The sequence below is a fragment of the Parambassis ranga genome, unplaced genomic scaffold (genome assembly GCF_900634625.1).
Source record: "Parambassis ranga unplaced genomic scaffold, fParRan2.1 scaffold_22_arrow_ctg1, whole genome shotgun sequence".
NCBI lineage: Eukaryota > Metazoa > Chordata > Actinopteri > Ambassidae > Parambassis > Parambassis ranga.
The window spans coordinates 1,705,868-1,718,540 of NW_021144778.1; the positions used below are offsets into that span (position 1 = coordinate 1,705,868).

Genomic DNA, 12,673 nt, shown 5'->3' on the forward strand with positions numbered 1-12,673 from the left:
GACTTCAGTCTGACCCTGAGACACCCCACAGGTGAAGACAACAACATCTACACCTGCACCGCCTACAGCAGTGGGGGACGCATCCTGATGAAGAAAAGAGTGACGCTTAATGTCAAAGGTCAGTGTTAACACTAACACAATGGAGCAAACAGATGAAAAGCATGGAGCTCTGCAGACCAACATCTAGCTCTGTCACACCCTTTATTTCCATGACTACAGAGCCAATGCTATGTTAGTGTTTAATACATTATGAGTGAAACATGTTATGTTGAATTTAAACACATCTGATGTAGGTATGGGGTCCTGTAGACTGGAAGGCCCCAGTTTTTGGTTTGTAATTAACTCTCTTTATTAAAAGGCCCTCTAGAAATTTCCAGAGTTAGAGTTAAATGTTCTTGCCACCTGGTTCCTTCTGTGGCTAAGCCATGGAAGTGGACCTTTAAGTCTTGCAGTGTTGCAGGTACTAACACAGAGATGTTGGTAAGTTTAATTAAGACATGTGAAGCATGTTGAGCAGCAGCTGAGAACTGTCAATAAAGATGCTTCTCTGACACCCAGTGACGTTCAAAGCAGTTGAGTGCATACGAGTCATGTGATTGGTTCGGGTTGTGAATCACTTGGTGATCGAGTGTGTTCAGGGATAGGACATCCCTTATTTAATGTAGATATATCAATATAGTAATATATTAATTAATTAGTGAAATATATTAGATACACTGATACATTGATTAGATATGAGTTAAATATATTAATTAGATACAAACTTTCAACATTTATTTTATTATTAATATCTAAGAATTCCATAGCGTTAAACGCAGTTAATCGCATTTGTCATTGTGTACATTTTAGTAGAAGAAATGTTATCACGTTTCTCTTGGATAGACAAACTCTCTGTGTGTGTGCCTCTCGCTCCTAAACCCACAATGACTCCCCTACACCACCATCCAGCCTCGTATGCCCCCGCAAATGCTTTAATTGTGTCAAAAACTTGAATTGGATTAATCTTGATTTTTGATTAGCCCTAATTATGATTTATTTACTTCAAATCGTACTGTAATTTTCTGCAGTCAAACTGAAAATGTAATATATGTATATTATTGTGTCAGCCTGAAACATTCAACCATGTAGTGTAGTCGAACGAGACTGAGCACGGCGATTCAAATCCCAACCAATCCATGAACCAATGACACACACCGCAATTCATCTTATTCACCACTAGATGTCCTACCCGAGCACTGTGTCATTGAAGCCTGGAGTAATGAACCTTTTTATTGAATCAGGGGTCGAAGCTTCAACAAAGCCTCAAAACTATACTCATATGTGTTGTGACCTCATGACAACATAAGAGACTTGACTGCAAGACTTAATTTCCACTTTAGCAGTATAGCAATCCAGGTGGAGAGTGTGGATTAACTCAACCACCCAGGCCTTCACCAACCTTGACTTTGGCAAATACACATATATACCAGTGGTGGAGGAAGTACTGAAGCTTGGTACTTAAGTAAAAGTACAAATACCCAGCAAAATATATACTTAAAAGTAGAAGTGCAGAACAATCCTACTTAAGTAAAAGTTTTAAGTACTTACTTTTAAATGTACTTAAAGTATTAAAAGTACTCAGGCACCAAATATATATTATTGATTTCCATTGCAAAGGATCTGAACAGGATAAAATAATCAAAGAAATCATTTTAAAGGTAGGGTAGGAGGTTTTGAAAACTCAGTGAGAGTCAGCCAGATTTAAACACACGCCCCTTTCTCTCAGACCTCACCCTGATTTGCCTCCAATCACATGGATGCAAATCACCTGAAGACGAGCTGCGGTCTGTGGCTTCGGCCATCATGCACGTAGAGAGGGACGACCAGCCAATACTCCTACAGGGTCCACCCGGAGGATTGGCTGATGTTTTTATGTTTTATAGCTTCAGATGGTTCATATTCTGCGTTTTAAAGAGAAACTGCGAACTAATCGGTTGCTATCGGACTGTAAGAAACACAACTGTGAGTTGTTGTTTGTTAGAAAGTGTGACTGTTATTACCTTATTTACTGAGTTTCTTTCAGTATTAGTTTGTTTCCTTGTAAGTTTAAGTTTTACATGTCTGACGTTCATGAACGCACCATAGCAGCTCTGACGTCATTGAACGCATCACACCCATGTCGGAGAACAGGTCCGTGTTCTGAGTGTGTCTCCAGGGGATGATTAGAAGTTCCTAATCACCGTGTGTCTCCCTGGTTTATTGCTGTGCGTAGATGCCAGAAGGTGAGATAAATGGCGTTATAAACGGCCGTCTTGTGCTATTATTGTGTAGTTTTAGTTATGCATTAGTTAATGCTATCTTGTGTTACTATGTTGGTAAGCTAATAGCTAACAAGCTAATATGCGGGATACGTGAGCTTCGTGTGAGAGGATTCGTTTACGGTTCATGATTTGTGTTACATATTTGAGTGCTGAATACAGTTACTTGCAATTTAGTTTATTGAATTCTGTTTTTCCTTTGTTGTTATTACAGACCACAGTAAAACAAATCAGCCTTTAACAGGACATGTGCATCCTAGTTCTTTAACTGGAACTCACCTTGCCGCTCTAAACCACCACACTCCTGGAGACAACCAATACTCTCCTGTTTGGTATTCATAAATGTACATTTAACTACAGACTTCACATTTGTAGTGGAGTAGAGACAGGTAAGGACGGTCCTCTGACACCCGAGGCTCCGACACATGCGGAAGCTCATGAAGCAATTGTTTGGAACCACTGTCACGTGACTAGTGACGTTTGAACCACTTCAGTGACGTTTGAAGCAGTCGAGTCATGTGATTGGATCGGGTTGTGAATCGCTTGGTGGGACCAGGTGTGTTCAGGGAGATGACTATATATCAATATATAGTAATAGATCAATCAGTTACATAGTGAAATATATTAGCTACATTGATACTTTTATCAGTTTGAGATTCTTTAAATATGAGTTCAATATATTACTTAGATGCAAACGATGCACATTTATTTTTTATTATTTATATCTAAGAATTTCATAGCATTAAACGCAGTTAATCACAATTTGTCATGTGTACATTTTATTTTTGCAAAATGTAGTGGAGTAAAAGTATAAAGTGTGCACTATTATTTTTACTTAAGCACAGTAACGAAGTACAAATACTTAGGTAGGTTCCACCACTGACACATACACACTAACAGCCCTCCTCACTGATGGTGCAGATCAATAACTCATAACTAACTGATAAGTGATACAAACTAACAGGGAATGCAACTGAGTAACAACACAACCACACCCTGAACACTGTCACGCTGACATCTTTCAAATATAGTATCACAATAAATAATTTACAGAAATACATTTGGAAACAAATATTTACATATTAATTCTCATACTAATGGCACAATTCAAGTCCTTGTTTTAAGAACTAATTAACATTTATTTCAGTGTAGAAATAAGAACTGTTTAGTTGTGTTAGTGTAATAAATGCCTGTTTAGTTGAACACAGCATGATCAATTAAAGATGAACTGGACCAGCGCTGCAGGGGGCACTAATCTGTCATGAAAGGAGGAGTGAGACTGAGGAACCTGATTCACACTGATGAGATGTTCTGTAGCTTTAACACTTTCGCATGAGAACAGTGTGGCACTTTTGTGTCGGCCATGTTGAATCATCTGCATCAGAGACGTGTTTTGGACAATGATGGATCTGTATTGCTTTGTAGGAACAGACTGGGCTGCCTCTAAAAGTTAATGCTCAATGTCTGTATGTGTACACACACTAACCTACTCCCTGTCTTTGACAGATGGGATGGTTCCAGTACCAGAGCCACGCCACATCACAGATTACCAAAGAATTCTTCAATCAAACTTCAAGGGCAAGATTCTGTATACACGAGAAGGCTGGGCAAAAGATAAAAAGCGTCTGGTTGATATCTACACAGAGCTGTACATCACAGCCGGCCGTGACATACACATCAACACACAGCATGAGGTCCAACAGATCCAGAAAGTCTGGAGGCCCAGAGACACTGAGACATCTGTCAAACCCAGAGACATGTTCCAACATCCTTCTGGAGAATACATACCTGTAAAAAGAGTGCTGACCAACGGAATCGCAGGAATTGGAAAGACCTTCCTGGTGCAAAAGTTTATGCTGGACTGGGCTGAAGGAACAGCCAATCAAGATGTGCATCTCATTTTCCCCTTCTACTTCCGCCAGCTGAATCCACTGATGGGAAAACAGTTCAGTTTGGCAAACCTCATTCATAAATGTATCCCAGAGGCTAAGGGCATCAAAGAGGAGGCTCTTAATTGCATCTTTACTGCTTTAGAATCATCAGGAAACAGCAACTACGACAAGAGTGAATTCAAGCTTCTGTTTGTGTTTGATGGACTGGATGAGAGCCGCCTTCATCTGGACCTTCATGTTGACGATAGTCACTCTGTTGATGTAACTAAGTCCACCACCACCGATATCTTGGTGAAAAACCTCATCAATGGAAAACTGCTGCGCTCTGCTCGCATATGGATAACCACAAGACCTGCAGCAGCCAATCAGATCCCTCCTGACTGTGTGGACGTGGTGACAGAGGTCAGAGGGTTCACTGACCCACAGAAGGAGGAGTACTTCAGGAAGAGGTTCAGAGAGGAGGAGCAGGCCAGCAGGATCATCTCCCACATCAAGACATCACGAAGCCTCCACATCATGTGCCACATCCCAGTCTTCAGCTGGATCACTGCTACAGTTCTGGAGGACATGTTGGAAACCAGAGAGGGAGGACAGCTGCCCAAGACCCTGACTGAGATGTACATCCGCTTCCTAGTGGTTCAGACCAAAGTTAAGAAGATCAAGTATGATGGAGGAGCTGAAACAGATCCACAGTGGAGTCCAGAGAGCAGGGAGATGATCCAGTCTCTGGGAAAACTGGCTTTTGATCAGCTGCAGAAAGGAAACCTGATCTTCTATGAATCAGACCTGACAGAGTGTGGCATCGATATCAGAGCAGCCTCAGTGTACTCAGGAGTGTTCACACAGATCTTTAAAGAGGAGAGAGGCCTGTACCAGGACAAGGTGTTCTGCTTCATCCATCTGAGTGTTCAGGAGTTTCTGGCTGCTTTCCACCTCATACGCTGTTTCATTGATGGGGACGATGAAGAGCTGGTGAACTTCCTGAGGGGTGACGAGGACGACAGCGACGAGGACGACAGCGACGAGGACGACAGCGACGAGGACGACAGCGATGATGATGACGATGGCAACAATGACGTGAACCAGTTATCTCTGGATGACATCCTGGACAGAGTCATGGAGAAATCTCTGAACAGTGAAACTGGCCACCTGGACCTGATGGTTCGCTTCCTTCATGGTCTCTCCCTGCAGTCAAACCAGAGACTCTTAGGAGACCTGCTGGGTCAGACAGAGATCAGTTCAGAGGCCATCCAGAGAGCCATCAACAAACTGAAACAGAGACGCACTCATACAGTGTCTCCTGACAGAAGCATCAACATCTTCCACTGTCTGATGGAGATGAACGACCTCTCAGTGCATCAGGAGATCCAAGAGTTCCTGCAGTCAGAGACCAGATCAGAGAAGAAACTCTCTGCGATCCACTGCTCAGCTCTGGCCTACATGCTGCAGATGTCAGAGGAGGTTCTTGATGAGCTAGACCTGATGAAGTACAACACAACACCGGAAGGACGATTGAGACTGCTTCCAGCTGTGAGGAACTGCAGAAAGTTCAGGTGAGTCCAGATGTGACCAATCAGTGTAGATTACTGGTTTAGTTCTTAGACACATTCACACTGTATGTTTCTCTCTAACAGAGCTCCTTGTGTTCATTGACACATCACATCAGCTGTGTTTTTGTCTCAGATGTTCTTCTACTGTGAAAACATTGTTTTGTATGTTTCTGTTTGAAGCTGTTAAATGAATGGACAATAAATGTGTCTTTATTTGTAGTTAAAACAGCTGCATGTGGCCAAAGAGCTGCACAAACTACATAGATACAAAGACTGCAAAAACTGCAGCACAACATCATGGTATGCAAACATGCAGACACATACCATTACACAAACAGTTCAATCAGGATGTCACACAACAGAATAACTCTTTAAAGTCTCTGCATGAAAGAGAAGAATTTATCTTTCAGCAATATCAGCTGGAAGAACCTACAACGGAGGAATAAAGTGAAATACACTGTCAAAATGAGACGATGAGAATGATCAGAACTATTGTTACATGTCAAACAGTCAGATCAAATGAGATCACTACTACTTAAAGTGTCCCTTTCATCATGTTCTGATATTTCTGTCATCACAGACTTTCTGACTGTAAACTCTCAGAGACTCACTGTGAAGTTGTGGCCTCAGCTCTGAAGTCCGACCCCTCCCATCTGACAGAGCTCGACATGAACCGGAACAGGCTGGAGGATTCAGGACTGAAGCAGCTATGTGCTGGACTGGACAGTCCTCACTGCATACTGCAGGTTCTTAGGTCAGTTAATGTTATTATTAGGCTGAGGTCCAGTTTTTAAATCATCTGTCAGGACTGACAGACAGAAAAGGACCACAGACATGTGTATCTTCAGTCACTGTTGCTCTGATGACAAATCAGATCTACTCATATGTTCAAATGTTGCTCAGTAATTCAGTGAATAATTATTATTTTCTTCCCTCCCAGTAACAGTAATCTGTATGTTTTAATGTTATCCCATATTATTAGATGATCAGTGGTATCAATGGCTCTATCAATGTCTTGTATTGTTTTATTAGGTTGTGTGGCTGTGGTTTGTCAGAGATCAGCTCTCTGGGATCAGCTCTGAAGGCTAACCCCTCCCAGCTGAGATATCTGGACCTCAGTGGGAACCACCTGCAGGATGTGGAGCAGCTACGTGGTTTTCTGGAGAGTTGTGGACTGCAGACTCTGAGGTCAGTCTCAATAGTTTTATGTGTTGTGATGTAAAGTTTGTGGTGGGGTGAGCTCTGAAGTCCCAAGACTGCAGATCCTCGGGTCAGGGTAAATCTGGGTGTTGATCCAGTCTTCACATTTCATTGGTTGATCGGTTGGATTTTGCTGCTTATGTTTTGAACTGATGATGCATTACTAACCCACCCAACCCCAGATGTTGAATGTCTGTAGGGGTTTAGTTCTTGCTTTTTGAGTTTATGATTTTGTAACTCTACTCTTGTCAAGTTGTCTGATCAATGAGGGAGGTTTGGGTTTACTGAAGCTCTTTGAGATGCAGCATGGTTTTGTTTTCAGTTGTATATCAGCATGAGTTGCAGATATAACTAGTACAAATGAGTTCCAAGATAAAATTGTTGGAACTTTCTGGTGTAAAATATTTCAGACAAACATATGTGAATATAGAAAACACTTCAACGACATGTAGCGCTCCCCTCTGTAGTCATATTGATGATGTTATGTGCGATCACAGACGGAGATCCAGAAGCAGGTACATTTACTCACTTTAATAGAGAAAACAAAAAACTACCACTGAGGCGAAAACTGAGCTGAGTCCAAAATATAACCAAAAACAACCACAAGGGCGAACTACGAGGTAACTTGAAGGAGGAACGAAAAACAACCACGAGGGCGAAGCACAACTCAGGTCCAGGGCGAGAAACAACCGGGTGGCGTGGCTGGACGCCTAGGCAAAAAACAAGGTAAGTCACTGGTCACTTAGAACGGACAGAAAGGTGGCTGGGTGCTTAGTACGAAAATAGCAGTGAAGAACTGGCGCCGAGGAGAAGGGAGGCGGCGCTTAAGTAGCCGGTGGAATGACGGGAAACGGAACCCAGGTGAGAAGAAGCCACGACTCCACCCAGCTGGACCATCGCGCCTGGAAAGAACAAAAACAAGGAAACGAGCAAGAAATGAAAAACACAGGAAGTGCCAGAGGAGCAACTCTCACCACATTACAGATGAGGGCAGGCTTTTAGGTTCTTTTAAAGTATTTATCCAATGTTTCTTAACCCTGATTAACTCAGTTTAATTATTATCTTGGATGTCCCTTTAATACACACAAGTGCAGTGTTTGACCCATCAATCAAATGGCCATCTTTAAATTATATTTTTAATGAAGATCTTAACTACGTCTGCATATGTCTCTGCAATTGAATCCCTGCCCTTTCTCAGGTGAGTAATAAGTAACACAACACAAGGTTTTAGAAAAAATAATTCTCAGTTATTTAAGAAAAGGTTAATGCTGGTGAACTAAGAACATGAAAATAAAATTAGAATATTGTTTTGGAGCCTTAAACATCAAATGTCACTTTTTTAAAGAAAAACACTCCAGCTGTTTGGAGGCAAAAACACAATATAACCTTTTTTCTTAACCCTCTAATGAATTCAGAAACTCAGTTTACCAACCTCAAGGTCACTTAAACAAAAGTTGTGCCCCCACACCTTAATACACTCTATAAAGCAGCAACTTAAATGATTACAGACTGACATATACCGCAGCAGGCCTGATGCGGTGCTTGTGTTCGTGGACGCCCAAAACTTAATGGCCGCTTCACTCTGTGAGCAAAATAAAACAAGCACCTGAGGTGTTCCAGTCCCGTCCTCCAACAGTCACAGGAGCAGGCTCAGCATCAGCATCTCACCACAGACTCTGTCTACTGTCTCTATCCTCTCTTCTTGCCGGAAGAAACTCCCAAGTCCTAGTGGCTCCAACCTCCGTCCGTGTCTCTTCTCTGTCCTCAGGTGGAAAACAGCAGATGAGCTCCTCAAACAGTCGACTGAGTGAGTCCAACTAGAGCTAGAAAAAGTCCCTTCACTTGTCATCAACTGACTTGAATCTATTCTTCCAGGTGGCTAACAGCTAGCTTTAGCATTAGCACCAAACATAAACCGTCTGAACTTCGTGCTGAAAGTCTTCCCGCCTCTCAGTATGCTGCTAGACTTCTTCTCACAGATTGTCCTGTCAACAACCTTAAGACACAAGTTACACACCGTTTTGTGCACTGCTAACTTAGAAATGAAGACAGAAAATCTCTGTGTTACACATGTTTCTCCGACACACCTCTCCTAGTCTGTGTCACACTGTGCTCACGGTCCTGTCACTTGTTATTAACCCCATCTATGCTGGTGGGACATCTTTCAGCAACATTCTTTAACATAACACAACAAACATGTAACACTTTTTTACCCTTTTAAATCACATTTTAAATGCTTACACACTTAAACTTGAACTGAAATGATCAACACTCATTAAAACATGTGGGGATTTTAAACTGGGTTACAAACAAAACACATTTAGGAATGAAACCTTCTAGATGTAGGCTTCACTCAAGAGATTAAATGATGATGGATTGTGCAAGTACATCTATAACATTAAACTGCAACTCATTAAACAAGAGGAAAATATGAATTGACACACTATGAACACAAAGTTAACTAGAAAGCATTTCCTGCAGAAAATGTGAGTTTGGTTGCTGCAGCTGAAGCATTGCTCTGAATGATGTGAAGGATTGCTCTGAATTGCTGGAGAATCTGCAGTCTGAATTTAAGTTGCTGAAACACTTTGAATAGATGAAGCTGTTTTATTGTGAAAAGTAGAAAACCTTTGAACATTAGGAAGTTATGAAACAGAAACTGCTGAAGATGAACAATATGAAGTCACTGACCTTAAAGAATAGCCTGGAAATACACCATAAAGGTCTGAGGCTGGAATCATATCTAAAGCTAATAAGGACAGGCTGTATGGTTTTAATGTGGAAAAGTATCAGAGTTACCTCCCCCAGAACATTTTGGATGAAGTAGAAGCCATTTCCTGCATTCTGGTGGATTTCAACAGCTATTATACTGACAGAAGTAAAGGGTTAACTCAACAACTATTACTGAGAGATTCAATAACTCCTTATTTATTTTAAGCCATGATGACAAATATAAAACCAACTGAAAATGAAACAGTTCTGTCAGCCTCATGGTGGCACTACACTAACAGGTTATTAGAACAAAATGTTTACATCTGTTACTGTCTACCTCTGTGCCACCATGACTTTAACCACAAAAACCACATTTCTGTTTCACTGTATTCCCAATGAGGCCATCAGCTGCACTGTCAGGTTTTAGAGACTTCACAGAACAGATCAGATTAAACAGATTAGAAACAGATTACCCAAAGCCTCCAAAAAAAGCTGCACAACAGGTAACTTAGATCACATGAATCTGTGCTGATGTGTCTGCTTGTGTTGATCAGCACACAATCAGTTCACATGAAGTGACTGAAACACAAAGGGAGGATCAATATAGAAGGAAACCCACTCCCTGTCTCTCACTCCTGGCCTGCCCTATATGCCATAACGTCTGCAGCACCGTGTGCTTGCAGCTGAATCTCAGACCTCACCTGGCAACAATACATTTTTTTCTGATTGGCTGATTCCTGTTCTCTGCCATAGAAATGACAGATGATTAATAATAAAAAATGTACAAACATAATTCACAAATTATAACCACTGACATTACTAAGCTTAGACAATAGTGTCCTTTCATGTTGTAGAATTGTTTTTTTCATTGCACTGCTCTACTTCTTACAATTATTCAGTATTGTTAAATGTACACATTTCATTTCTTTCAGGCTGAGCAGCTGTAACCTCTCAGAGAGAAGCTGTGAAGCTCTGTCCTCAGTCCTCAGCTCCCAGTCCTCTAGTCTGAGAGAGCTGGATCTGGATAATAATGACCTGCAGGATTCAGGAGTGAAGCTTCTTTGTGATGGACTGGAGAGTGCTGACTGTGGTCTGGAATCACTGAGGTCAGGATCTGGTTGTTGATCATTTAAATGCATACCTTAACATTATGTTTGAAGCTTTTCTACATGCAGTTCATGTGTTGACATGTGGAGGCTTTCAGACACTAATGTGCACTGAATTCTACACAAGTAAAAAGATCTTTATTGTCATTATTCACAACAAATTTCCATTCATTCATCAATAACAACTAATTTGCATTTCTTTCAGACTGAGCAGCTGTAACCTCTCAGAGAGAAGCTGTGAAGCTCTGTCCTCAGTCCTCAGCTCCCAGTCCTCTAGTCTGAGAGAGCTGGACCTGGATAACAATGACCTGCAGGATTCAGGAGTGAAGCAGCTGTCTCACGGATTAGGGGGTCCAGACTGCAGACTGGAGACTCTCAGGTCAGGATCCAGCTTGTTGATCATCAGTTAAATTCTGCTTCATGTTCATGTTGAAGATCTGTTGGATTTTCCTTCTTTCTTCTTGAGTTCATGACATGTTTTGTTCCTCCAGTCTGTCAGGTTGTCTGATCACACAGGAGGGCTGTGCTTCTCTGGCCTCGGCTCTGACCTCCAACCCCTCCTATCTGAGAGAGCTGGACCTGAGCTACAATCATCCAGGAGACTCAGGAGTGGAGCTGCTGTCTGCTTTACTCAACAGTCCAGATTGTAGTCTGAAGACTCTCAGGTACACAGAGACCACAGAGCATGAGTCCTCCTCAGTCTGTCAGTTTAGCTCATATATCCACAGCTGTTGATGGATGGACTGAAACTGCAGAGAAGAAATAATCACTGATCCCTGATGTTCATCTTCCTCCATCATTAAGTGTCCATCATGTTAACTTCACTTTTCTTTATACACGTTCTTCATGTCAAAATACATACAGACTGATTTTCAGTCACACTTAGTGCAGATCAAATACTAAATGATGCCCTACTTATTAATGTCCTCAGCTGTAAGAACCACTGAATTATTTCCACAAACAAATGTTCCTGAAACAATCCATATGTGAAGCTTCAGAGGAGACAACAACACAATGGTAGAAGGAGGAGTTCCTTCAGTCAGAGACAGAGAGCAGGGAGACACTACAATATTATCACTGTAAAAACTACACACAGACATGAGTGAATGTATTTATTTGAAGTGTGTCAGAAACTCTTCCATCCATGACACATGTGAACCAGGCTTGTGTTTGCATATAGAGTGTAAGGAACAGACAGTCAGAGACAGTGTGGCTTGTTTGCTGCTTTGGATAAATGCACAATGCTGAGATCAAACCTACACTGTTGCTGCATGAAGAGGATTTTACAGTAAAGCACTGACAGAGAGCAATATTTCACAGAATGGAGGACCTGAATAAACACAGAGCAGATCAGGAGAGACTCTTCTGGAGTCGACACAGATGAGTTTCAGTCTGTTTGTGTGTCTCTGACAAACTGAGGAACTCTGCTTCATGTTGATCAGCAGTTTGGACTCATGTTGGTTAGAAAATCATTCTGACTGTGTTTCTTCCTGCAGGGTGGAGCATGGTGGAGAGCAGAGGTTAAAACCTGGGCTGAGGAAGTGTAAGTTTGACTCAGTCTTTCCTCATGTTATTGTGCATGAGTCAGTGTTCTATCAGTCCATCAGAGCTGTTGTAGCGCAGCCTCGGCGGTTGGATTTCTTTGGTGTTTACTGGAGTTTATTACTCCCCAGCAGGAGTTTTAGGTTCCAGCTTTGTCATTGGTTTTCCTTTTTTCTCTTGTTAGGGAGCTTTAGTGTGTTGTAGTGTCTCTGTGTTTGTTTGGGCACTGCTCAGCTCTGAGTTCATGAACTGCAGCCTAACACTGAAACCAGCCTGTGTAGCTGCCGATCTGAGAGTGGGGACGAGTGGGGAGCTGCAGACATGCTGTGTGTGGGTTTCCCCTCAGCCTGGGACATAACAGAGACAACCAAAGC

General features: G+C 41.9%; 1 protein-coding gene across 1 annotated transcript in view; it reads left to right on the forward strand.

Moving 5' to 3' along the window:
• The window catches only part of LOC114430291 (uncharacterized), an 87,530-nt gene that overhangs the window by 11,421 nt on the left and 63,436 nt on the right, over positions 1-12,673 (forward strand). The window contains exons 6-8 of the mRNA XM_028398598.1: positions 32-118; positions 3,804-4,114; positions 5,159-5,274. Of these exons, the coding sequence (XP_028254399.1) occupies positions 32-118; positions 3,804-4,114; positions 5,159-5,274 (514 nt within the window). The remainder of the gene's footprint in view (positions 1-31; positions 119-3,803; positions 4,115-5,158; positions 5,275-12,673) is intronic.